Source organism: Marmota marmota, unplaced genomic scaffold (assembly GCF_001458135.2).
Source record: "Marmota marmota marmota unplaced genomic scaffold, marMar, whole genome shotgun sequence".
Lineage (NCBI taxonomy): Eukaryota > Metazoa > Chordata > Mammalia > Rodentia > Sciuridae > Marmota > Marmota marmota.
In genome coordinates, this window is record NW_026000174.1 from 16,721,765 (window position 1) to 16,746,134 (window position 24,370).

At 40.4% G+C, this 24,370-nt stretch overlaps 2 protein-coding genes across 4 annotated transcripts; one reads left to right on the plus strand and one right to left on the minus strand.

Moving 5' to 3' along the window:
• Positions 1-310: 310 nt before the first annotated feature.
• Positions 311-13,350, minus strand: Trim68 (tripartite motif containing 68). Of its 3 annotated transcripts, XM_015477536.2 has the most exons (7): positions 13,199-13,350; positions 9,915-10,397; positions 8,149-8,244; positions 6,791-7,051; positions 6,315-6,337; positions 5,670-5,770; positions 311-5,487 (listed from the first exon to the last, which is right to left on the minus strand). In XM_015477536.2, the coding sequence occupies exons 2-7, from the start codon at positions 10,338-10,340 to the stop codon at positions 4,937-4,939; spliced, it is 1,458 nt and encodes a 485-aa protein (XP_015333022.1). In that variant the 5' UTR covers positions 10,341-10,397; positions 13,199-13,350; the 3' UTR covers positions 311-4,936. The 3 variants fall into 3 exon arrangements, with proteins under 3 accessions (XP_015333022.1, XP_048644140.1, XP_015333023.1); XM_048788183.1 differs by lacking the exons at positions 9,915-10,397; positions 13,199-13,350 and adding an exon at positions 9,774-9,912; XM_015477537.2 differs by lacking the exon at positions 6,315-6,337 and having other exon boundaries at positions 5,047-5,487.
• Positions 13,351-18,209: 4,859 nt separating this feature from the next.
• On the plus strand, positions 18,210-21,705 carry LOC107157014 (olfactory receptor 51D1). The gene is made up of 4 exons (XM_015503234.1): positions 18,210-18,216; positions 18,319-18,471; positions 18,675-18,760; positions 20,722-21,705. Exons 1-4 carry the CDS (start codon positions 18,210-18,212, stop codon positions 21,703-21,705), a joined length of 1,230 nt encoding a protein of 409 aa, XP_015358720.1.
• The last annotated feature ends 2,665 nt before the right edge of the window (positions 21,706-24,370 follow it).

The window sequence follows — 24,370 nt, forward strand, 5'->3', positions numbered from 1 at the left end:
AATTTGGACCTAGTTAGAGGGTAGGGTTAGAATATACATATCCATAAATATGAATATTTATATAAATATACATGTGAAAATATACACAAGAACATTTATAACATATGGTTCTGTATATTGAAAAATTTTGTGTATATATCCCTCTGCCCAACCACTATAAATTCACCTGCCTGATTTTCTCAGAACTGTCTCTCTCCTCATGTGATTATATGGGAGAATTTTTTTCTATATGACTCTCTTCTTGGAACCTGTGGTTGGGTCCACTCAAGTTGTGTCATATGCTCACACCTAGACAAAAATCAAGCTCCAGACAAATGGATTCCAGTTTATTTGAGGAGATACAAACTTGAGAATAATCACAGTGGCCATTTTCCAACAAATGTAATTGAAAAGAGAAACCCAGACCATAGCAAGTTAAGATATTTATGTAGTTAGGATGATAAGAATGTTTCTCCGGTTCTCCGATTCCAGTTCACCCTGGATACCAAGGTACACTCCATCATCAAGTTTTGTAAAATACTCTTACATGTTTTTAACTTATCCCCTATTGTTAAACTAGTTGAAGTTAGGGTGCCAATGGTAATCTTTTCGTTTTTAAGCAACAGGAGCAAGTCTATGTGAGTTTGACTTTGGACATTGTTATTTTTGCTTACTAGTCCTCCTCTCTGTAGCTCAATCTCAAAACACCTAGGTGGAAATCAAATATAACAGAGGTACTTCTCATGGCACCACTCAGGTGTATGCACTTAGATAAAAAGGTTAGCATATAAGAATATAAAGAAATGGCACTTTTCTTTTTCTGGGTCCCTGGATCCACATGTATTTCTATTTTTAATTTGCTCTTTAAGAATATGTTAAACTGAGTAATCTATATATTTTAGGGGGAAAAAGACCTCACATGCAAAAGACACATATATTCAATTGTAGTGCATTTGAAAATATTAATAAAAATAATTTCTGGTAACGTTAAAATTCAAAGTGCAAGAAGAAACTGTGTTGAAAGCAAGTGGTTCTGTCATCAATCTTAACTTTTTTTTTCTAGTGATGGTGGAAACAAAGATAACTTATAGATGGTACTTAAAGTTCAGTGAAATTGTGAATAGAGAGCACATAACACAACATTTGACACAATACATGTACTTAAAAATGCACCCAAAACATTTATATTTCCACAATTTTAAGAGGCAGTTCTAGGTCATATTACAACTGTAGTACCATAAACTGGTACTAATATGTTCACTCTATTCAAATAGATCTGCTGCTTAATAACTTAGCATCCATTTACTAACATTTGACTTGTTTACCTACCAAGGATGTTTTCTATTTATTAATACCAACAGAATAGAAGCCAGCCTCTTAAAAATCTTATAATAATGTACCAAAGAGCAATGAAAAGAAACTCTTTTCTTGCAACCCATAAACAAGAATGAAACAAGATTATAAATTTATTCCATAGTTAAGATTTTCATTTTGAAAGTCATACTATTCTCTCTGCATAAGCAACCTGAAGAATTGAATATATTTATTAGATCAAAGAATATGTGATGGATTAAATGATATGATGTAAAGCAACAAAGTTCCAGTCCCACTTGCAAGTAAAACAGAAATTTCTACCCAGCATTTCCATCTGGAAGGTTGCCCTAACAGCTTTGTGTTTCATTCGGGTTGGCATTCTCTGAAATTATGGTGACCCATGTGGCTACTCAAATATTTTCTGAGCTATGTACTTCTCAAAGTGTACTGGTTTCTTGCCCTGGCTACCTCCAAACAAGAATATCCTGTGCTTCTTACAGTACATGCAGACACTGCCTTGTCCCATTGCATGAAGTGATGTGTCCCCATTTAACTAGTGTCTGGGACCCATAGTAAACACTGTTTGGATTTTAAGAGATCATCAATCTTATTTGAAAAAAGGTAGACTGCATTTCCTGTGGAGAGTTTGAAACCCAAGAATTTGCCCTGGTGTCTCCTCCTTTTGTAGGACTCAAACATTTTTACATTTTAACAAGTGTCTCCTCAAAGCTCAGGTATGGCATCCCTGTCTATTAGTAAAACAAGGCTGGGAAAAGCAGTCCATGTATTATAGGGATTGATCACACTGAGCTGGAAGTGTCAACCTAGGCATAACAGGGAGCAGTGCAGGCACTTCACCCACATTACAACTACTTGTCTCTTTCCAGTTGAAGTCACTTTTGAGAATTACAATGAAAGAAATTATCCATCAAATTAGTATTGAACAGAAGTATCATTATCATCTAGTTTTACTGTTCCTTGGAGTACTATCTAGCTTTTATTACCTCTTTGAGGCAGGAAGAACTTATTTTTATTAAATTTTAGGCACTTGAATAAAAATTACCTCACTTAGATATTTAAATATTTAACACGCACATGTGTAAACACAGGTGCATGCGCACACATGTGTACACACATACACACACAGTACTAGACTGATTTGTAATGCTAAACCAAACAAATAAGGTTCTCATCTTTATGGAATACTTAAAAAGGAAGTATAAGCAAATACCCTATAGAGAAGGGTTTTCATGCATGAAAAAATTTATCTTTTTGTCTGGTCTTAAAAATTAGACAATGTGAGATAACAATGTTATTTAATTCATTTAACAAATAGCCAATGCATACAAATCAATGTTAAATTGTAGCAAACAACCAACAAACCCCAGATAGTAAATTACACTTGAGGTCATTTCATTCCTTAATTTACTCTAGGTTTGAATAAATTTATCACCTAATCGTCCTTTTTATTTCTAGGAACCTTCTAAGCAACTTTGATTTGCCCCCATCTTCTTTTGCTAAGTGTCCTTGGATATAACTGGAAGCACTTTCTAAGAACCTATTTCTCAATTCTATTTCCCAGGGAGTCCCCACACAAACACACATGACCCTTCTAATGTAACTCGGCTCAACCTTTTGTCAGGATCAGGTCTTTGACTTACCAGATCATTTCCTGATATTAATATCCACCCCTCACCCCTTTTTTCCCCTAATTCCTGAGAAGCAACTTGGACACATGGTGGTAGAATTAGTTTATTTCTTTACTGTGGCCTGTTTGACCTTCTTCATATGTAAACAACCAATACAATTAACACAGAACGGTGATTTTTATTATTCCTTATTATGACCAACTGGAAGCAGCTATGTGTCTGTGTACACCAAATGTAATATCAATTTTACTCTCCAATCCTAAATTAACCCTATAGATAAGGGTTTTTATGCAAGGATAAACTGTGCCAGAGGTTGTGTTATATTGCCTCACAGAGACAACATGCAATTTTGTAAACATTGTAGCACTCACAGTAGGGCCAATAATTCTCAAATACTTGGCTTGCCTTGAAATTTGTTTCTAGCCATAGTTACTTCCACATCATAATCTTATGACTTGTAGTGAACTATTTTTGTACAACCTTTCCCGCTAAAGTCAACCTTTCTCTTTAAGGCTAACAATAATCTCTCTAAGGTCTAAGACCAATATGTGGTCTTAATTCCCTTTCATTATAATATCTGATCTCAAACTCACTTTTTGTGTCTAGTCCTGTTCTTTCTCTGCACATTTCCCTCCCCTATAGATTCAGAGAAAAGAAAGAATACAATGGAAGTAAAAAGAAGAATGAAGATTCCCTTGATGACATCGAAAGATCCAAATTTTAGCCTAACTCGCTGGTAGATGAGGTTTCCTTCCTGTTTTCTTGTTTTGTTTCCTTTTTCTTTTCATTATCTTTATTTTGTAAGCTGAGGTCGCAGACCCTACTCTATTCCAAAGACAAACACAGACATGGTACCTTTCTCTCTAAATGGCTACAGAGTGTCACAAAAAGTCCTCAGAAACAAAGGCACTGCTATGTAGATGCTGACTGCACCATAGGCAGGTGAGAAGGTCACCACATGCCAAATCCATAGTTTGCCTTCCTTTATCCCTGAGAAAGGAACAATGGCATGACTGGGATCTGGGATCTTTACAGCTACCCTATGGAGTAGGCAAATAAGTTGTTTTGAGCCAAATTATGCCCATTTTCCAATGAGGACACTTAATACTTCTCAAATATGTGAGAATTTTCAGACCCAAATGTAGTGAATGATATGATGACAAGTGACCTTAGAAGTGAGTTTGTCACTTGTTTCATTTGTAGGTGAAAAATAACTTTATAATTTTTAAAGTGATTTAAAAATTATTTGTAGGGCTAGGGCTGTAGCTCAGTGGTAAAGTGCTTGCTTCTCATGTGTGAGGCACTGGGTTCAATCCTCAACACCACATAAAAATAAATAAAAATATTGTGTTTCCATCTACAACTAAAAAAATATTTTAAATAAATTATTTATAGCTTCGTAAGAAATAACTTGCTTCAAGGCCATTTCAGTTTTCTCATCCACAAAGTGAAAATAAAACACTAAGGCTCATAGGTTTTCTGATACTGCCATTTAGAGAAAAAGTCAGGGCTAAGAATCTGAGGGACAATGATTTGCTCAGCTCATGCTCAGGAGGGGGATGGCAATGGGACATTATTCTTTAGGCTCAATGGTAAACCCTGTTTAAAAGGTTTCCTGAGATTGGAACCACTTTGTCATGCTCACTGACTTAACTATGGCATTTGACAGAGACCAGGCAAGAGGGTTGTGAGCTACAGAATTGACAAAGTCCTGATCCTTACACCAACAAAGTATCTGAGCACTGCTGAGCCTCACCATTGGCCATGCTACTTTTCCCTCATGGATCACAGTGATCATATGACTGCCACTCCACTCTTTCACATGAGTGGTTTAGTGATCAACTTTGGCCCAGTACCAAGAGACCACAGGGCTGGGCAGAGGAGTCCTTGGATTCTAGGCTTGGTTCAAGGGGACACTTCTCAGTGGCAGGATCCTCCAACACCCCTGTGGGCCAGGCCAAATTCCAAGGGCTCTAGGGTAGACAGTGGCTCTATTAGTCCTCACCATCCAGGGAGCAGATGGTCAGAGGAGCAGTGTTGTTTGCACCAATGCTGTAGCAAGGACTAAAATAGGGCAGGAGGCGTCCAGGGAAGGGATGAGGGGGGAAAGTGAAAATGTGGGAGCCATTGTCGGTCACATTATAGAAGGAGATATCATGGGCCTCATAATCTAGGAAGACCCCCACGCGGCGAGGAGGAACTGGCAAGGACAGAAGCAGGTATTTATCAGTGCCTGCCCGGTACTCAGTTCCCTTCCTTAGCCTTATCACCCAGAATCCATACTGGGGGGATAAATAGACTACCTCCTTCCGGTCTACATTTTCTGTACACACTCCAAGACCCCATTCAGACCTGTCTCCCACCTCTACCTCCCAGTAGTGCCGGCCTGAGGAGATGCACTGGCTGCCAAGGACAATATTATAGCGGTAAAATCTTTCAGGATTGTCAGGGAGTTTCTGTTGAATGTCTCCATAGTGCACACATTTTCTGTCCTCTGACACGATCAGTCGGGAATAAGCAGTATCTGGATCCAGGCGCACATCAGCTAGGGAAAAAGATCCTGGTTGGTAACACTAATATAGAGCAAGGGCCACCAGGGAGATTTCTCTGATAAATCCAGCCACAGATTTCTCACTGATGGGCATCTAGAGGGCAATGAGTTATTTCACTTCTGTAGGAGGGAGGGATCCCTCAAACTGCTATCGCAATCATCCCAGCACCCATTACCTGCATATGTCTTCAGGATTTCTCTCAGCCCCAGGACACGGCAATCTGTCTTCAGTTCCAGGGAGACTGGTTCTGGCTGCTGCAGGCTCCAAGACTTGCTCCTGGTAGAGGAGGGCTAATGTTGGGGCCAAGAATTCTGGCTCTGCCATATGAGCCTTTCCTTAGAATATGGAAGAAGGGCATGGCCAGGGACAGTCAGCAAGGTGCCCCTCCTTAGCAAAGCAGAGATGTGATGATGATTTGGCTGACTCTCAAACTATGACATAGAAATGAGAACTCTCAGATCTCCATGCTGTGGAAAAGTTTAGGTATGTATTTGGTACCAGAAGAGGAAAAAGTGTCCTGCAAAGGAGAAAGGCTGGAACCTCTATGCAGTCTTTCCCTGCCCTTGGGTGATTTATTGGAAACCACATATTTTATAAACTTTACCTAAAATTCTCATTGGTAATACCTGAAATAAATTCGATCAAGTACCAAGAAGAAAAAGGAAATATCAACAATTTTTCTTTAGCCAATATAAGGGAAGAGGGAAGAGATTATGGATCACTGTCTACTTTCTGTTGCATCATTTTCTTTTCCCATTTGTGGGTCTGGCTTCTCTATCCCCTACAAGGCTGCCTAGAGGCTCCAAGGATGGGAACATACCTGTTTAAGACTTCCTGAATACCCTAGAAGGAGAAAAAAAAAATGCAGCACATGAGTGCTTTGGAGGGAACAGACAAAACACTGAACTCTGGAAGGGGTTTCTCAGAGTGAAATGGAGAAAAGCTGAGCAGTGCTATAGCAGGAGAACCTGTGAGAGGGCAGCAGAGCAGAGTTGGCTGCATTGGCCAACATTAGGCTCCATCCAAGATTCCCAGTGTGGAGGGCAGGAACTGGAATGATGCCAAGCTGCCTGAGTACCTGCTGACCTATTCCTGGTTTGGAGAATGAGCTGGTCTATGGAACTACCACCTAATCAGGGAAAGGAGAACAGCATGTATTAGTTAGGGACACACAGGGTCCCTAACTGGCAGGCAGAGTGCTGACAGGCTGCATGGAAGATCAGCTAATCCTCTCTCCTGGAATCTCAGTCTATCTTCTGCTCTCACTTAGGCCTCCCAAGAAAAGGTGGTACTCACCTGCAGCATCCAACGGACAGGTCTCTGATACCTCTCTTCCAACTCTGCAACCATCTTCCATAAGACCTGGCTCTGCTGGCTGAGCTCCTTGTGACTCAACTCCAGCTTATGCACAGTCTCTTCTTTCTCCTGTTCTAGACTGGCCAGAGCTGCAGCTTCCTCCACCTCTAGCTGCCGACCTGGTGGCTGTTGATTATTTAGTAATTGACGATACTTCTCAAACTCCCACATGATACTTTGCTTTCGGATTTCCACCTGTATCTATGGAGCCAAGATTGGAATCAGCACTGCTATTTTTTTGGTAGAAGGGTCACTCTGAATTGGGGACACTGACAGGTGTGTATGCATATACTGTGGAATGTTTGGTACAACCATGTACTAGGCACCGTAGAGACAAAGATAAAGGATACTAACTGTTCCTACCTTTATTCTTCCACAGCTTCAGGGCATTCTTCTGGGTCTCTTTTATATGTTGAATATCCTTTATCTGAAATACCTGGTACCTGGTACAAAGGTGTTTTAGATTTGGGATCTTTTTGAATTTTGGAGTATTTTCTTATATGTAAAGTGATATTTTGGGAATTGGACCCAAATTTAAACAAAAACATTCATTTATGTCTCATATATACCTTATACACATAGCATGAAGGTAATTTTATATAATAATTTTTAATGTTCCTATGTTTTGAATGCAATCCATCATGTTGGTGTTCAAAAAATTTTGGATATTAGTACACTTTGGATTTCAGATTTTTTAGTTAAGGGGTATTCAACCTGTACCACTATTATTGACCCCAGTAGGATCCATGATACAATACTAGTACCATAAGAGCTAGAATATTTTCCATTTTCAGAATAATAACCAGATATACTTGCTAAAGCAGTGTAAATGAACTATACGGATAGATGGTGTTTCCTCTTGCTGGTGTTAAACCTGTTCAATGTACTACTTTAGATCACTTTCTTGATCAACCTTTCTGACAGTTTCATATTTATCAGCTTCAAGTGTATGACAGAGATTATTTTCTGATATCTTAATAATTGAACTCATAGCAACTATTCTTTAACTGGGAAAGTGAAATGGAAACTATGATTTACTAGCATTAGACAAGCCACACTACCATGAGCTATCATGTATATAAGGCACATACTTTTCCATTCTAATATATGAGGGCATGAGATCAGAGGTATCCCTAATCATAATCAAGCAATGGGTGGAAAAGCCTATGGCCTGAGGTAAACGGAAAGCTGGTATTGGGACTCCAGGCTCTCTAACTTCAAGCCCCACATTCTGCTACACAAAGATGAGAAGCTACCACAGCCAGCTCCAGAACAACATGGGGATGACAGCAACCTACCTTCCAATGGGCAGTTCGTTTCTTCTCACTAACTGCCAGCATCCAGGCCTCCTCTTGTTCTTTCCTCAGATGTTCCAGAGCCTCATGGAGCTTCCACTGTAAGAGATAAATAAAGAAACTGTTAAAGCCACCTCACACTGATTTAAAAAAAAAAAAAAAAGCTTTTTAACACTGGAAGGTAATGGGAAAACCAGTGAACCTCAGACAACAAGAATCTGAATAGATGCTGGGAGAAAAAGGAATGCCATAGAAGGAGTGGACTTGGCCAGATGACATGCAGTGTAGCTCTCTGAGCTAAAAATCACTTCAATTCCCACAATGCCTAAGTGTCTGTAAAGTAGAAGAAAAGGCCCATTATAACTTTTCTAGAAAAAAAATACTGGATTTTCCTGTTCATGCCTAATTTTATTCTTATCTGTCTTGTTATTCTATGGTATCCCAGAACCCTGCTACTCAAAGTGTGGTCCAGAGTCAACAATACCAGCATTCCTTGGATGGTTGTTAGAAATGCAGACTCTTGTGCTGCATCACATACCTTTCAAACGGGAATCTGAACTTCAGCAAGATCTCTGAGTGATTCGTATGCACATAAAGGGCAAGAAGCACTTTCTTAGAACAGTAATACAAGGGATTTCTACTGGAAAGAATTAAGTATTTTAATATGAGTTTAAATTCTGATGATTTTGTTAAAGATTTACCAAATGCCACATATGGCTTAAGCACCAAACATGCACTAATACTTTGGCATTATCCCCATTTTATAAATAAGAAAACTGAGGTTAATCCAAAGTCATCCAGCTAATAAATGGCTGGGCTGGGATTTAGCTCAGCTCTTAATTCCTATGCTATAATGTTATACCTCATCCCTATGCTAATATTCTCAAAAAGAAAGAAAAAGGAAAAGAAAGTATATACTTCTGATGTTTTAGAAATTCTTCCCAGATAGAAAAAAATAAGTGGTTCTGATAAAGAATCCTCAGCATAGGCCTGAGAGAAGAGCAAGGAGCAGCCTGAAGGCTGGAAGCTGACAAGGGTGCCTACAAAAAAGGAGCAGATGTGACAGAGGTGACTCCAGCCCTATACATAAGTAAACAATAGGAGCTGGGAAATGAGAAAGAATCCTGGCCAAAGAGCAAAAAACCTAAGACTAGCCTTTGATCTTCCTTTAACTAACTTCAAGTCAGAAAGGATCTGAAAACAGATGCTGTGGGCATTAATACATATTAAGTGCTTAAACCAAAACTGGCACTGGCAAATCCGTTCTAAGTGTCTTACCATGGTTCTTTTCAGCTAAAATCAACGATTAAGATCCTAAATTTCTAAGCTTCATTTTTGTCTATAAAATGAAGGAGTTAAAGTGATTCACTCAATTTCAAGTGATTTCTTGTGGCACTGCTAGAAGTTTACAGATTCTGATAACTGTAGCTGTGACTACTAAATAACAGCCTCCTATCTAAACTCACCCAAGCCACACAGAACTGAAGTTAAAGGTATCCTTCAAACTATCAGTATTGAAAATATACTTGTTTGGACATTAAGCCATGTTGGGCTTGGGGTAGGAAGTGGAAGAAGTGGGAGGGAAGAAAATCAAAGAAGTTCATGAATACAAGGAAAGTTCAATGTACCAGATTCTAGGGAACTGTGGGTGGATGTCAGGAGCCAAAGGAATTGGCTCTCAGTCTCTTGGGCTGGCCCTCGTTGTGGAGATGGCCAAATGAGGGGCCAGTCAGATCTGTGATATGGAATGGCCAGGCTCTATCTCCCACCTTGTACTCCCAGGCAACATCCTCCATGGGCAGGACACTGTGGGCTTCATGCTCTGGGGACTGGCTGCAGGCCTCACACATCATCAGTCCATCCTCTTTGCAGAACATTTTTATCTCTTTCCTGTGGAGCTCACACACATCGCCTTTCAGCTCCATTCCTGGACAAAGCTGTAACAAACGAACTTTTTCTGCAACACTGGCCAGCTGCCAATTAGGACGCAGGTTTCTTAGCTGGACAGGAGCTCGACAAAGGGGACAGGTGTAACCCCAGTTCTCAGATTCTGCTGGGACTTGCCAGAGTCCAAAGAGACAGCTATGGCAGAAGGTGTGGCCACAGTCAATGCTCACAGGCTCTTTCAGAAAGCTCATGCAGATGGGACAGGCCACTTCTTCCATAATGGCTTCCACCAAGGCTACGAGATCCATGGTTCCTTCTCATGTCCTCCTCAGACTATGAATAAAACTAGGGAGAAATACTGAAACCTACAAGAATAAAAGAAAAACAATTAAGAGAAAAAGGTAAAAGAAGAACAGAGAGATCAATAAAAATGATAAGTGACCAAAAAAGATCTCTTTCCTTTGGATCCTTTACTGACTTTATTTAACTTCTCAGCTGAAGTTCTGACTAGGCCACATTACTCATATCACATTAGGGATAGGTAGGGATGTCTAAGCTGATGGAATTTTTGAGTTCTCAGTTTTCATTCATTTGATCAACTTTGGTTCTTCTCTGGGTTTTGTACTATTAGACCATCTCACTGCAGTCATGCTCTATACAGCAGCAGTTTCTCTTGAAGTTGGGTAAGAACACATAACATGTGGTATTTCAGTTGTCAGAGTAAGGTCATAAATACTTCCAGCCTCACTCTGGTCTGTCTGTGTGTACATTTATATACTTCAAGGTGCAAAAGGCCTATGTTGGAAGCCCATCGCTTTTATGCATAATTTGTTTTCTTATGCTGCACACTGTGAGAGGCCCTGGGTTTGATCCTCAGCACCACATAAAAATAAATAAAATAAAGGTATTGTGTCCAACTACAATTAAAAAATAAATATTTAAAAAATATATAAGAAAAACAGCAGTTCTTTCCTTCTGCCCTGTGAATCCCTGCACTAACATACCTTTTCATTCACTAACACGCCAAGACTCAACCTTTTGTTTTTTATAACTCTTTAATTTGTTTTAATTAGGCTATACATGACAGTAGACTGATAAAGCCATCATTACAGGAAAAAAAAAAAAAAACACAAAACCCTGAGATTTTTGCCAGGGCCACATATGGATATGGAACTTGCATGGTCAATGGTAGGCTCTTGGTTCAAGTTTGTGTTATGCGATAAAATCTGTAAAAGGAAGGATCATGCTGGTTTATGCACCTAAATGGTACCTGCCATGTAGATATTGCCCAATAAATATTTGTTGAATAAACCAGCTTAGCATAGAGTAGTTTTTTTTTTTTTTTTGTACCAGGAATTGAACCCAAAGGAGCTTAACCACTGAGGCAAATTTCCAGCCTTTTTATTTTGAGACACGGTCTCACTAGGTTGTTTACACCTTTGCTAATAAGGCTGGCTTTGAACCTGTGATCCTCCAGCCTCAGCCTCCTGAGCTGCTGGGATTACAGGAGTGTGCCACCACATCTGGAAAAAAATAGTTTCTAAATGAAAAATGCTTTTATAATTATAGGTAATTGAGAGCATAAATTAATAATAATAGCAAGTACTCCTTGAACACTTACACTATGTTCCAGGTACTGTTCTGTGCACTTTACACAGATTAACTGTTTATTTCACAACTCTAGATAGAAATCATTATTGTTCTCATTTTACAGATGGTTGACCCAGGGTTCCACTATTCTATTTTAGGCAAATTACCTAACCTCTCTGATTACAAGGTATAATACAAATTCAAGACAAAAGAGAGAAATCACTGTGGTTCAGGCTCATCCAGGAGGGCTTCCTGGATGAAGCAGGTTAGTAAATCATGCAGGACTCTGTTAGAAGATATCAGCAGGTCATATCTTCCTGCCTCCTGCTTTTTCTTCATCCACTATTGGTACCAAACTATGGAATCCAGTTTTGCTAAACTACTAACCAACTCAAGAGCTTCTCAGTTCCAGCTCAAAACAAGCTGTATCAAAGGGATCCTGTGGAAAATGCTCTTCCCTCAATCTTGAAACAGCACCAGTGGCAGGACAGCAAATGGATAAACTTCCATACTGTCCTGCAGATTCCATGTCCGTTCATTATTAGTGATTTGGGTTCATGCTGTTCTCCTAGCTGGAATGATGTCTCCATGATCCTACTCTTAACATCATTGTCAAATATTTATTGACTGTCTTACTTTGTACACTAAAGGTTTTATGTGAATAGGGATATTGTCTGTTTTGTTCACTACTATTTTTCCAGTGCCAAGAACAGTGCTTAATATTGTTGAATGCATGAGAATTAAATGTAACTGTTGAAGTTCAGCTGATAGTAGGTTAGAAGTAGAGCAAATATTAAATCCTCATCTAAGCCAGTGGAGGGGGCGGCACTAAATGGCACTGCCTGAAGCTGACAGAACATGAAAAAGAGGTTGACATCTACTATTTAGAGCTAGAAAGGTTAACAGAAAAACTGAAATAGCAACTGAAAATTGAGAAGACAGTGACAGTAGGAAATTGAGGCAAATAAATATCAAAATAAATCAAGAAATGAGATGAGTGGAAAGCATATTATTTTGACTTAAAGTCATAAAAAGATATAACGTGGAAACATTAATAGTGGTGACCTCTGCAAAGATTTAGGGATGGATAATTATTGCTCTTCGGTAGAAGATGTTTTATTTTTTTATTGTACATAAAATACTTCGACAAATTAAATAATTAAACGTTTAGTTGTTTCAATTGTGCCTCTGGCAGAGTAGGACACAGGTCTGAGAAGACATTTGAGGGGAGGGGACAGAGACTGGAAAAGATTTTTGAGGCAGAAGGCCAGTGGGAGAAGGGAGAGGGGAAGGCGGGAACCTCGGGGTTGAGGAGCAGTGGGGTACAGTAATCTTCTGGCTTTAGGGCGCTGGGCAGGTCCCGAGGGCAGCTGGCTGTTGGGGGCTGACTAAGGTGAGCTTGCAGGATTCCTGACTTCAAAAGGGGCACGGTTGTCTACCCACCTCCCTCCTTCACCTGGATGAGCGTTTCGCAGGATAAATCGAAAGTGGAAATGTCCAGGTCCGGCTGCCCAGTGTCCGTTGCGTGAGAAGGGACCCGTCCCGCACCAGTGCAGGACTTAGACTCAGTACTTACCCGCCCGTCCAGCGCCCTAGGTTCAGGGACTTGAACCCCGCGACCAAGCCTAGGCGATCCACAGCTCCCGGGTGGCACTCCACAGCGCAGTGGGCCCGACCCTGAAAGCCAGTGCCAATGAGAGCAGGGAGGGTCCAGGCGCCGGCTCCGCCCGGCTGGTGACGCTTCCTCAGGAGCAACCAATCACAGACAGGAATCTGAGAATCCTAGCCTATTGGAGCTGGGAACCGGAGTTGTGGCCGCCTCTAGGCGTGTCTATCTCCACAGTTTTCCCGGCCACATTCCTCACTCAGAGTCACTTACAAGGTTTACTAAAAAAAAAAAAAAAAAAAAGTCTTCCAGGACTCATCATAGGATTGAGATCATCCAACGAAGGTCCAGGTTCTGCATTAAGAGACGCCGAGTTCATTTGCCGGTTTTTCATGTTAAACTGAGCAGCCTATGAGATCAGGCAGATCTGGTTTTGTGACTCAATCTAGCACAGGGCTGGGTACACATATTTAGTGGACTCTGAAGTTCCCTGCAAGATCTGCAACCTCTCATAGCTCCTGAGTCACATGCTGGGTTCTTTATTTAAAAACCCTCCCGTTTTCCCTGGCAAACTCTTATCCTTGAATGCTTACAAAGAAGTTTCTCATCACAATTCCAATAATCCAACTCAAGAATTAGGAGCAAATATTGGGAAATTATATTTCCCAATATAATGGAGTAGGAGAAGTGGAATCTTTGGTTACAAACTTCCATTTTAAAAACTTCCCCCGCCCACACACAACAGATACCCACTTCCTCACCCAAATACACAGACACACACACAACATGCTACTTGAGACAATGACCTGTATGTTGTATTTCTAGGGCTTTGTCTTTTTTAAAACTACTTAGGTCGATACCAAACAAACAAGTGAAGGTACATCCAATATGGACGTAACCAGGAAATCCTTTAATTGATGCGCAGTCCCAAATGATTCCTCACTAAGACTGACACTCTTTGAATCCTCATGCCATTGTTGGAGCTCAGGCCATGGTTGAAATTCTGAAAGGTGAGACCCAGAAAATTCCTGAAACAAATGGGACTATAAACACAAAGAAGAAAAGAGATAACTGAGATCTGAGATGGATTGTCACCTGGGTCTGGATAAATGGCTACCCTAATGGAATAGTGAGTGAATTAATTGAAACCAACCATTTATTTATTTTTATTTTTATTTTTTTGAAAACAGTCATTTAAAACATTTATTGAGCATCACTTAGGTAGAGGAAAGAGATTGAAGATGGAGGTGAGTTTAGAGCTGAGACTTAGGATTCTGTCTAAAGGAGGTAGAGAACCTTTCCAAAAGTGCTTCTGGGTTAGAGGGGTGGTCACCAAGAATGTGTATTAGGCTTTAAGAGTCCCAACAGTCAGAGAGTAGAACGGAGAGGACCTTTACAAGAATGTGCTGGGCACGTTTCAGTGTGAGATGCCACAGATGGGAATATAGTAGCATATGTGTATGTTGTGTTTGATGTAAAAATAAATAAATTATAAATATGTATCAGAACATAGTCAAATATTACAATAGCAACTATTACTAATTATAGATTACTAACAGCAAGATATTTGGAGAGTTGGCTTCAGAACAAGCCAGAAAAATCTTGTTACTAGTTTGATGTCAATGTTATGTCAGATTAAAACAAGAAGAAATAGCTTCACAATTTATTGTATTATTGTTTAGTTATATTTATTTTAACTTTAAATCTGTTTCAATAAGCTGTTTTTTCTTCAAGTGCCAATGTCTCCATCAATAATGATTGAATTACACAAATTAGTACCTTTTTTTTTTCATTTCCCTTGATTTCTGAGAGTTTTTTTTTTCTTCTGGATTTTGGTCCCTAATATTATGTGTCTGCCAACATTTTATTATATTTTCTGAGAGAATTATCTTTTTTTCCCAGAGATCTATTTAGTTGATTGTCCCATTTAAAAACTTTGTTAATTGTTTATTATTTTAACTTATTCATTCCAATTTTATCTTTATTACTTGTGTTTGATTTGTTTTATTTATGTTCATTGTCTTATTTTTCTGGCTTCTTTTAGTGCTTTTTTAATTCCTTTACTGGGGAGTATAAAATTTTCTCTAAATATGTCAGGCTACCTTCCATAAATCACATTGGTACTTTTATTTCAATAGTTACTAAAAGAACCGTAAGAACAGTTTTGAATTTAGTTTTTTACAAAATATATGTATATTTATTTATTTATTTTTGGTACTGGGGGTTGAACTCAGGGGCACTCAACCACTGAGCCACATCCCCAGCCCTATTTTGTATTTTATTTAGAGACAGGGTCTCAGTTGCTTAGTGCTTTGCTTTTGCTGAGGCTGGCCTTGAACTCGAGATCCTCCTGCCTCAGCCTCCCAATCTGCTGGGATTACAGGCATGTGCCACTGTGCCTGGCTAAATATCATTTAATTGAATTTTTAAATATATAATTTTTTAGGTTTGCTATATGACCATAATGCAAAAAATTAAAAAAAAACAACTTTAAAAATGTCATTATAAATTCTACTGTGAGAATATGTTATGTGACCAACAATGTAATTGCGTTATATAATTATTCACGAGGTGTGGACAAAAAACATAGGCTCTATAGTGTTAAAGACTGTATAGTGCCCTCATACCAGTATAGTGTTTGATTTTATTGACCCATTGCTATGGATGTGAATAGCAGAAGATTGAGGCAGGAGGCAAGGGACTGAGGCCAACCAAAATGCTGACCAAAAATAACAATAAAATATGACAGGAACCTATTTTAAATAGGAAAATGACATATTAAAAATATTCAGTGACTTATTGATGATGCAGCCAGCAATATCATCAAACTACCCTGGAGTTCCACTCCAGTGGAGTTTTCACTACACCTTCAGATCTTACTCCCAAACCTGCCACTAGAAGCTAACTAGAAGCTAACTCTAGAATCTCTACCTTTGCTATGTTTGCTATCAGACCTCTTCATCATAATGATTCAGTGTGGCATCTCTTCTTTATATTCCTATTCCTAGTATCTGAATTGGCATCCTAAATCTAAGAAGGATATTTAAACAGATAAATGAAAGTAAGAATGAATCAGAACAAGGAAGAGATGAGTGTTCTTACCATGAGGAGAATGTACATGAAGGCAGAGGATGACAGAGTATGCCATATTTAGGTGGTTGGACTCTTTTGGTACATCTTGGACTTAGCATATAAGAAAGGAGGTAGAATGGTTAGAGATGGGGATGAGTAATTTGCACTAAGATAGCTCATGGAGTTCTAATGAGCTGGGTTATGGAGTATGAACTTCCAGCTTCCATTCCTAAAGCAGTGGGAAATTTCTATTAACTGAATTTGTGTTTGGAAACTTTCGCTGCCATAATATGGACAAAGGATTGGTAGGAAAGCTCTTCTGGGAGACTGACCAGTGAATAAACTATTCTGATAATTTAGGCAACAGATTATTTTGGCTTGGACTGGAGAAAAGTTGAAGGAGATAGAGAAAAATAATCTGATTCACAATATTTCTAGTACATAAAAAAGAGAACTTAATGACTAATTGGATATGATGGAGAGGGAGGTGAGAGAGAGAGAGCATGCCAGAATGATGACTTGAACATTTCTGGTTTGGGCAACTGTGTTAGTCAAGTTTGTGTTGCTGCAACAAAATGCCTGAAAAAAATCAACTTACAGGAGGAAATATTTATTTTGGCTCATGGTTTTATAAGTTTATGTGAATGGTCACTCAATTCCATTGGTTCTTGGGATGAGGCCGAACTTTCATAGGGGAGGGGAAGGCCTGGCACAGCAAAATTGCTCACCTCATGGCATCTGGAAAGAGAAGAAGAAGAGAAGGAGGAAAAGGAAGGAGAAGGAATGAAGGAAGAAAAGAAGAAAGGAAAAGGGAAAGAGGGAGGAAGGGAGTTAGGGATAAGATATATCCTTTCAGGTCATGCTCCCAGTGACCTACTTCCTCCAACTAGGCTGTACCTCCAAAGTTTCCACTACTTCCCAGTAGCTCATTCAATGATGAGCCTATCCAGAGGTTATCCCATGGATGAGATCAGAGCCTGCATGATCCAATCTCTTCCCCAAAGTCCCACCTCTAAACATTGTTGCCTTGGGGACCAAGCCTTCAACACATGAGCTTTTGGGGGACATTCCAGATCCAAGTTATAGCACCAAGAGAGTCATTTTTAGGACGGGGACAGGAAACAGAGAACAGGGTTCAGACTGGGGCATCAGAAATAATAAGCTTAGTTGATAATGAGAACGAGCTTAGAGATAATGAGTTAAGTATTGAGTTTAAAGTGCTTGAGGAACTTCAATGTCTAATAGACACTATTATATCTTAAGTTTAGGGGAGTGATCTGGCCTGTTTGGGTGACGGAAACTATGGGATCAAGTAGAATTGCTCATGGTTGCTATACAGAGGGTCTACCTGGGTCATAGCCTAGAAGAACCCCACCAATAGTGTGAGATGTGAAGGACAGGTGACCTCCCTATTAACTCCATTCTGCTGATATTTACTTGTGTTCAACCTCTGTGGAGCTATCAATTCTTCAAGTCTTGCCAATTTCACTTCCTTCTGTTCACATACAAATGTCTTAAAGAGTCATTTTCAACTACTTTCTCCATTTGCTCCCAACCCACTCACTCTGCTGCCTTCAAGCCTCTGTCCCCACCCAACACTTGTTAAGGGAACCAGGGACCTTTTGACCTTTTGTTCTCTGGCCTCACACTCCTCCCTCTTAACTTCAGGCAATTGTAACACTATCTCAATGGGTTTCCTCTGACTCCTTTAGCAGTTGTTTCAACTAATAATAAACAAAAACATTCACTGGAGAATTGCTATTATCTTATTTTTCACATCAAACTGAGCTTTAGGGTGGCCATATCATTTATGAGGGTTTTAGCCCCATATTCAAACCACACACTACACTGTCTCTTTCTGGAGGGACAGGTGAGCAATGAATGGTGACCCAAAAAAGAAAAGGTTGGCATGAGAGGTAAGGGAGGAAGAGCTGAAGGGCAAGGTAGTGCTGCGAGGAGGCGCTCAGACTCCCAAGTCCTTGAGTCTTGAGTCTTGGCCCTTGAGGCTTCATCCTAAGAGGCCTTGCTCAGAGTCAGCTACGAGATTGTAACTCCCTTCTGTGACCATAAGAGGGCAGCATCAAGACGCGAGAGACAGTCCCTGGTGCAACTTGGTATCCCCTTGGATAGTGCCTTCAAAGCCAAGCGCGGGATCCCCATTGCGCTTTCTGGTGCGCGTCCACATTCCCATTCCATTAACTCCTCTCTTCCATCCTGACCATTACTCCTCTCCCCGCTCCCCCCATCCTTCGCAACTACTACTCCCCTTAGTCTCCTACACTGGCCTCAGAAGAATTAGGTAGGAGTCAGGGATCAGCTGCCCTTAGGCGCCTGTCGTCCCAGTTCACTCCTCATCACTCCTTTCACTCTCTAGGGTCCCCAGAGAAGCTGTATATGCGTGGCGCCCTTGGGCAGAGAGACTTTGATGTGAATGTGCCAGGCTTAGACCAGACGGAGGAGGCAAGGGGAGGCTTGCTTGGCTTTGGGGAATCAGTGCAGATTGAGCACTGCACAGAGGTCTCATTACATGAGGGAGCCCGTCCTCTGAGCAGTCTGGCTGCTCTGCTGGGGAGGTCTGACAGTAAGCAGCCTTTCCAGATTACAGTTGCCCAGACTACCCTGTGTTCAGTGACCTACCCAAAGAAGAATTTCTTCAAACCTCTTTGAGGCCAGTTCCAAGCTTTGCAGATCCCTTGAACAGGACCCTGAGTTGCAGCCTCCTACCCTTCACTTAAGAAGCAAGGCAAGGGGAATTAATTTCCAGGGAAAATGTCAAGTGTGCCGTGTGTGTGTGTGTGTGTGTGTGTGTGGGGGGGGTGTTGTGTTGTTGTTGTTTGCATTGGTAATTGGTAACAAAGAAGGAAACCCAGAAGTCGGGCTGTAAAGTTATGTTGGAGCCACACTGGGAAGAGGCTTGTGTGCAGACTATGGAATTCCCACTTTGTCTCAAAGTCTCCGGAATCACTCAATATGTCGTCCTGCTGTTTAGAGGCAGTGGTGTGGAAGGAGGATTGCAGTAGGCTGGGTTTGAAGGCAGGGAGGTGAGTTAGAAGGCTCTTTTCATAATCAGGACAAAGGGATTGATTTAATGAGATTGGGAGCAGGGAACTTATATCAAACAAGAGGAAAAGCCCTAACAGATTAATTGCAAAAGTAAAGTCACATGTAGGAGTGAAAGGACAGATAAGTGGAGATGGGGCTAGCTGCCTTGACCTTGGTGACTTGGGTGCTGGGTGGTCTACTCACTGAGCTCAGGACCAGAGCTGAGGCACTGATTTGGAAATGATCTTATTGGGGGCAAATGAGCATGAGACCAATTAGGTTATTCGGGAAGAAAGCAGGTGTTAGGTTATATGGCTGAATCTCGGGATAGAGGCTTAGAACAGAGTGGTCTGTGTAGAAAGAGAAGTTGAGCCTGTAGTGATGCAAGATCACCATGCAGAGAGGGAGAAAGAAGGGGTGTGCCTGTGACCTCCAGATGGTAATGGCAGCAGCAGTGAAAGGTTCTCTTTCTATGTCCAGGCTGCATCTAGTTTCCATGTCATACCCCAGCCGAGTACAATTTTTGACTTGAGAGATCTCAATGGCAGATTCTGTTCTCTTATTTGTTAGGGCTGGAAATACAATTCCTTTTTACCCCTACCTTACCACTCTCCAGAGAGAAAAACTTCCCCCAATTTTCTCTGATTGAAAAAAAAAAATCATGTAGGGGAAAGGAACTAATTGTTTTTTCCAAACATATTTCTGGGCCCTTCCCCTGGAAACTCTGTTTCTCTTGAAGCAAGTCTTTGGGGGGAATGGTGTTTGCTGCTACTTTTGATGATTCTATCAGAGAAGCTTGAGAAAAATCACACAGAGGTAAACATAAGTCCATCTTTAAATCCTGCCCTAAATCTGGTTATAGTGGGTCTTAGAGGCAATCACAAACTGAACTCTCAGACTTGGGACCTAAACCCACCTTAACACTGACATGCCCCAGAAGAGCCAGGGTCAGAGTGGAAGGTTAGTGGAAACCTTTTAACTCTCTTGGGGAGTGGACAAGAGCAATGGCCTGGTGAGACACATCAGCTTTGAAAATGAAAATTGTTTTACATGTCTTATGAGTGGACATTCACACGCTGAGACTAATAGGACAGGATTAGAATTTGCTCATGCAAAAAAAAAAAAAAAAAAAAAATTTGCTAGTGCAGTTCTGGGACCTTGGAGGGTAAAGATAAGGTTTGGAATGTTCAGGGAAGCTTGTATAAGGAGAGTCAGAGCAGAGAGAGGCAGAGGTATAGAATTGCTAGATGTACTCAGTCCTGTTTGCAACTGTCACTGCTCCAATGCCTTTTGTGTACAAGTTTTTTCTCTTCTTTGAGCCATGACTAAACCATGTTTTTCCTTTTTTTTTTTTTTAATTTCCTAGACTCTGAATTTAGGATGCAGAAGGCATAGCTCTTGGTCCCTTGGTCCCTGTCATGGCTTTCTCAAATGGAACTCTGGTCCACCCAGCCTATTTCCTACTGGTGGGAATCCCTGGTGTGGGGCCTGATGTACACTTTTGGCTGGCTTTCCCACTGTGTTTTATGTATGCCTTGGCTACTCTGGGCAACCTGACCATCATCCTCATCATTCGCATGGAGAGGCATCTGCATCAGCCCATGTATCTCTTCCTGGCCATGCTTTCCACCATTGACCTTGTCCTCTCCTCTGTCACCATGCCCAAGATGACCATCCTTTTCCTGATGGGCATTCAGGAGATTGAGTTCAGTGTTTGCCTGGCCCAGATGTTTCTTATCCATGCTCTGTCAGCCATGGAGTCAGCTGTCTTGCTGGCCATGGCTTTTGACCGCTTTGTGGCCATCTGCCACCCATTGCGACATGCTTCTGTGCTGACAGGGCCTACTGTGGCCAAGATTGGATTAGCTGCCCTAACCAGGGGATTTGTTTTCTTCTTCCCACTGCCCTTCATCCTGAAGCGGTTGTCATACTGCAGAACGCATACTGTCACACACTCCTTCTGTCTGCACCAAGATATTATGAAGCTGTCCTGTACTGACACCACCGTCAATGTGGTTTATGGACTCTTCATCATCCTTTCAGTCATGGGTGTGGACTCCTTCTTCATTGGCTTCTCCTACATCCTCATTCTGCGGGCTGTGTTGGAGCTGTCCTCTCAAGGGGCAGCACTCAAGGCTTTCAACACCTGTATCTCCCATCTCTGTGCTGTCCTGGTCTTCTATGTGCCCCTCATTGGGCTCTCAGTGGTTCACAGGCTGGGTGGTCCCACCACCCTACTTCATGTGGTTATGGCTAATATCTATCTACTGCTACCACCCGTAGTCAACCCCATTGTCTATGGAGCCAAGACCAAGGAGATCCGTTCAAGGGTCGTCCATATGTTCTCACAAGGTGGCAGATGAAAAAGAATCTCACCTAAGCGTCCAGAATACTACCAAAGATGAGAGGATGAGAATCTGTAGAATATCTTGGTGATTGGAGTAACCAACCCACTGGGATCACTGCTTCCAGTTACCTAAATATAGACCTTATATTTCTGCCTTTAGGGATTTATCAATATAGAAGAATTTATGACCCAGTCTGGACAGGCTATCCTGGAAAATGACCGTTGTAGTCTCTGTTATGATGACCTTGACTTCCCCCTCTTTTCCAACTAGAAAATACACATGGTTTTGGCTTGGAAAGACTATAAATGCTATATCTCATGATTCATTCTGGACTTGATATATGGTTTTTAATTTTGTTTGCCAAAATATATTCACATCAGCTAAACTGTGTTGGCTATAAAATTTATTGCTTGTACCCTGAAGTGGTTACACAGTCATAATTAAGAGTTAGTGAAGGTAATGGGGGGACAGTAATTGGAGGGAAACTGTATTAAGAGAGGAGGCAAGTTGACAAGTTGACACAAAGGTTAAAGTTGTTTTTTTTTTTTTTTATGCATGTGTGTGTGTGTGTGTATGTGTTGAATCTGCCAATATTCATCTGTGTAAGTTCATAAGGACACCATGTATTCTGGTTGTGGGTGTGAATGTGTGGTATATATGGACATATGTACTTTGTGTTTGTGTGTGTGTTTGTGTGTGTGTGTGTGTACATGTGCATTCACAAGAGAGAGAAAGAAAGAAAGAGGGAAAAAGGAGAGAGAGAGAATATGTATTCTGGTGAGTGTAGTAGCTGTATCTTGGAATATAGGTTTCGTGAATATGTCTCTGATTGTGCCTTTCCTTTGTTTATGTACTATATGGCAGTTGGTATGTGTTGTGTATTTATATGAGAATACTGATATGTGTATCTGTATGGTGGGAAATGTCTTTATGTGTGCCTGGTGGGAATGCCACCTCTGTCTTTTCTTCACATTTGTAAAATGTGGGATGTGGTGCACAATCTTGTGGAATGTGTAGTGTTGGGATGGCTGTGCCTTTTAGCATGTGTGCTGTTTATCCTTGGGTATATGTGTGTTGTGCATAGCATTTTTGATATAAATTCATTTTATGACACACACAAATACATCACAAAGATATGGTTTTTTTTTTTATTTATTGCATTGACCAGGAATACCAGGACACAGAGAAGGTAACTATGAACTGCCTTTATTATTTATCACAGTAAGGGAAAAAATTCAGTCTTTTACTATTAGGCATGTTCTATCAATTATTGAGAGAAGTATTGAAATTTCTTTACTATAATTTTGAATTTGTTTATTTTTTATTGTAATTATGTCACTTGATTTTAGTTGTGTCACTATTCTTTGCTCTTAAATCTACTGTCTTGTATGAATAAAACCACTTCAGATGTCTTATGATTGGTGTAACCAAGATCTATCTTTTCTTATTTATTTTAATCTATTTGTGTTTTTATGTTTGAAGTATTTTTCTCATAGACAGCACATTGTTAGTCTTGTGGGTTTTTTTTTTTTTTTTTTTACCAAGGATTGAACTCAGGGGCACTTAATCACTGAGCTATATGTTCAGCCTTTTTTATTTTTTATTTTGAGGCAGGATCTCACTAAGTTGCTTAGGGCCTACTAAATTCCTAGGGCTGGCTTTGAACTTGCAATCCTCCTGCCTGAGCCTCCTGAGCTTCTGGGATTACAGTTGTACACCACTGTGCCTGGCAGTCTTACATTTTTATCTAAAATGATGATGCCTACTTTTCAGTTGGGTTTAAGATATCTTTCATGTCTGTTTTTAATTTTTTGAACCTATTTATTACAGTTATAAAAATCAATCTTAATGTCTGTGTCTTCTAGTTTTAACATCTGTTTTAATTCTTGCTAGGTTTGGATCGGTAATTACTATCTTCATTATGGGTCATGTTTTTGCATACCTAATAATTGATCCATTTACAGACACTGTAAATTTTACATCTGTGCTAAATATTTTACTCTCCGTATAGATATTCTTGTGATTTTTTTTTCAAGAGGCTTTTAAGTAGCTTGGAACTAGTTTGGTTATTTTGGGTCTCATTCTGAGATTTGTTAGGTGGAACTTGGTTACCACTGAGGCATGATCTTTCTATATTCTCAGTACTGAAGGATGCCCTGTGATCTTGAGGTTTTTCTAGTGTGACTGGTAGAAAGTCATTACCCTTGAGCACTGGACAATGTTAGCACTGATCTTTTTATGTGATTCCTTCCCTCACTTTAGGTAACTCACTCACCTGATGAGGTGATTATTACTTAGATGAATTCTGAAGGAAGAGCCTCTGCTTATCTCTATCTGTGTATCTCTCTATGTGTTCTTTCTCTGTGAAGATCTCTCATCTCTGATACTTTACCTTCAAATTCTAACTGGCTTGGTCTTAAACCCTTACTCCACCTTCTGTTCTCAAGCAGCCCTGTAGACAGCCTGGTTCCCCTTTTCTGATGCAGCATGGAAACTCTCTTAAGGTCCTAAACAGGTAAGCTGTAGAGGTTACCTCACTCGATTACCTTGTCTCATGTCCCACTGTCCTTCGTTGCCTGATGTCTAGTGTCTTGCAAACCATCGTTTTATGGTTATTATATTCTTTTTCATTCCTTCAGGTGGATGTAATTCTTGTTACTTCATCTTGGATGGAAGTAGA

Bases quoted from the DNA above. Each gene is read 5' to 3' on its own strand.
- LOC107157014 (XM_015503234.1), top strand. The intron at 18,472-18,674 runs GTGCGCGTCCAC...TTCACTCTCTAG, and splicing joins GATCCCCATTGCGCTTTCTG to GGTCCCCAGAGAAGCTGTAT. The intron at 18,761-20,721 runs GCAAGGGGAGGC...CTCTGAATTTAG, and splicing joins GCTTAGACCAGACGGAGGAG to GATGCAGAAGGCATAGCTCT.
- Trim68 (XM_015477536.2), bottom strand. From the start codon at position 10,340: ATGGATCTCGTAGCCTTGGTGGAAGCCATTATGGAAGAAGTGGCCTGT. The intron at 6,338-6,790 runs GTGAGTACCACC...TTCTCCTTCTAG, and splicing joins CTGTCCGTTGGATGCTGCAG to GGTATTCAGGAAGTCTTAAA. The intron at 5,488-5,669 runs GTAATGGGTGCT...CTTTTTCCCTAG, and splicing joins AATCCTGAAGACATATGCAG to CTGATGTGCGCCTGGATCCA.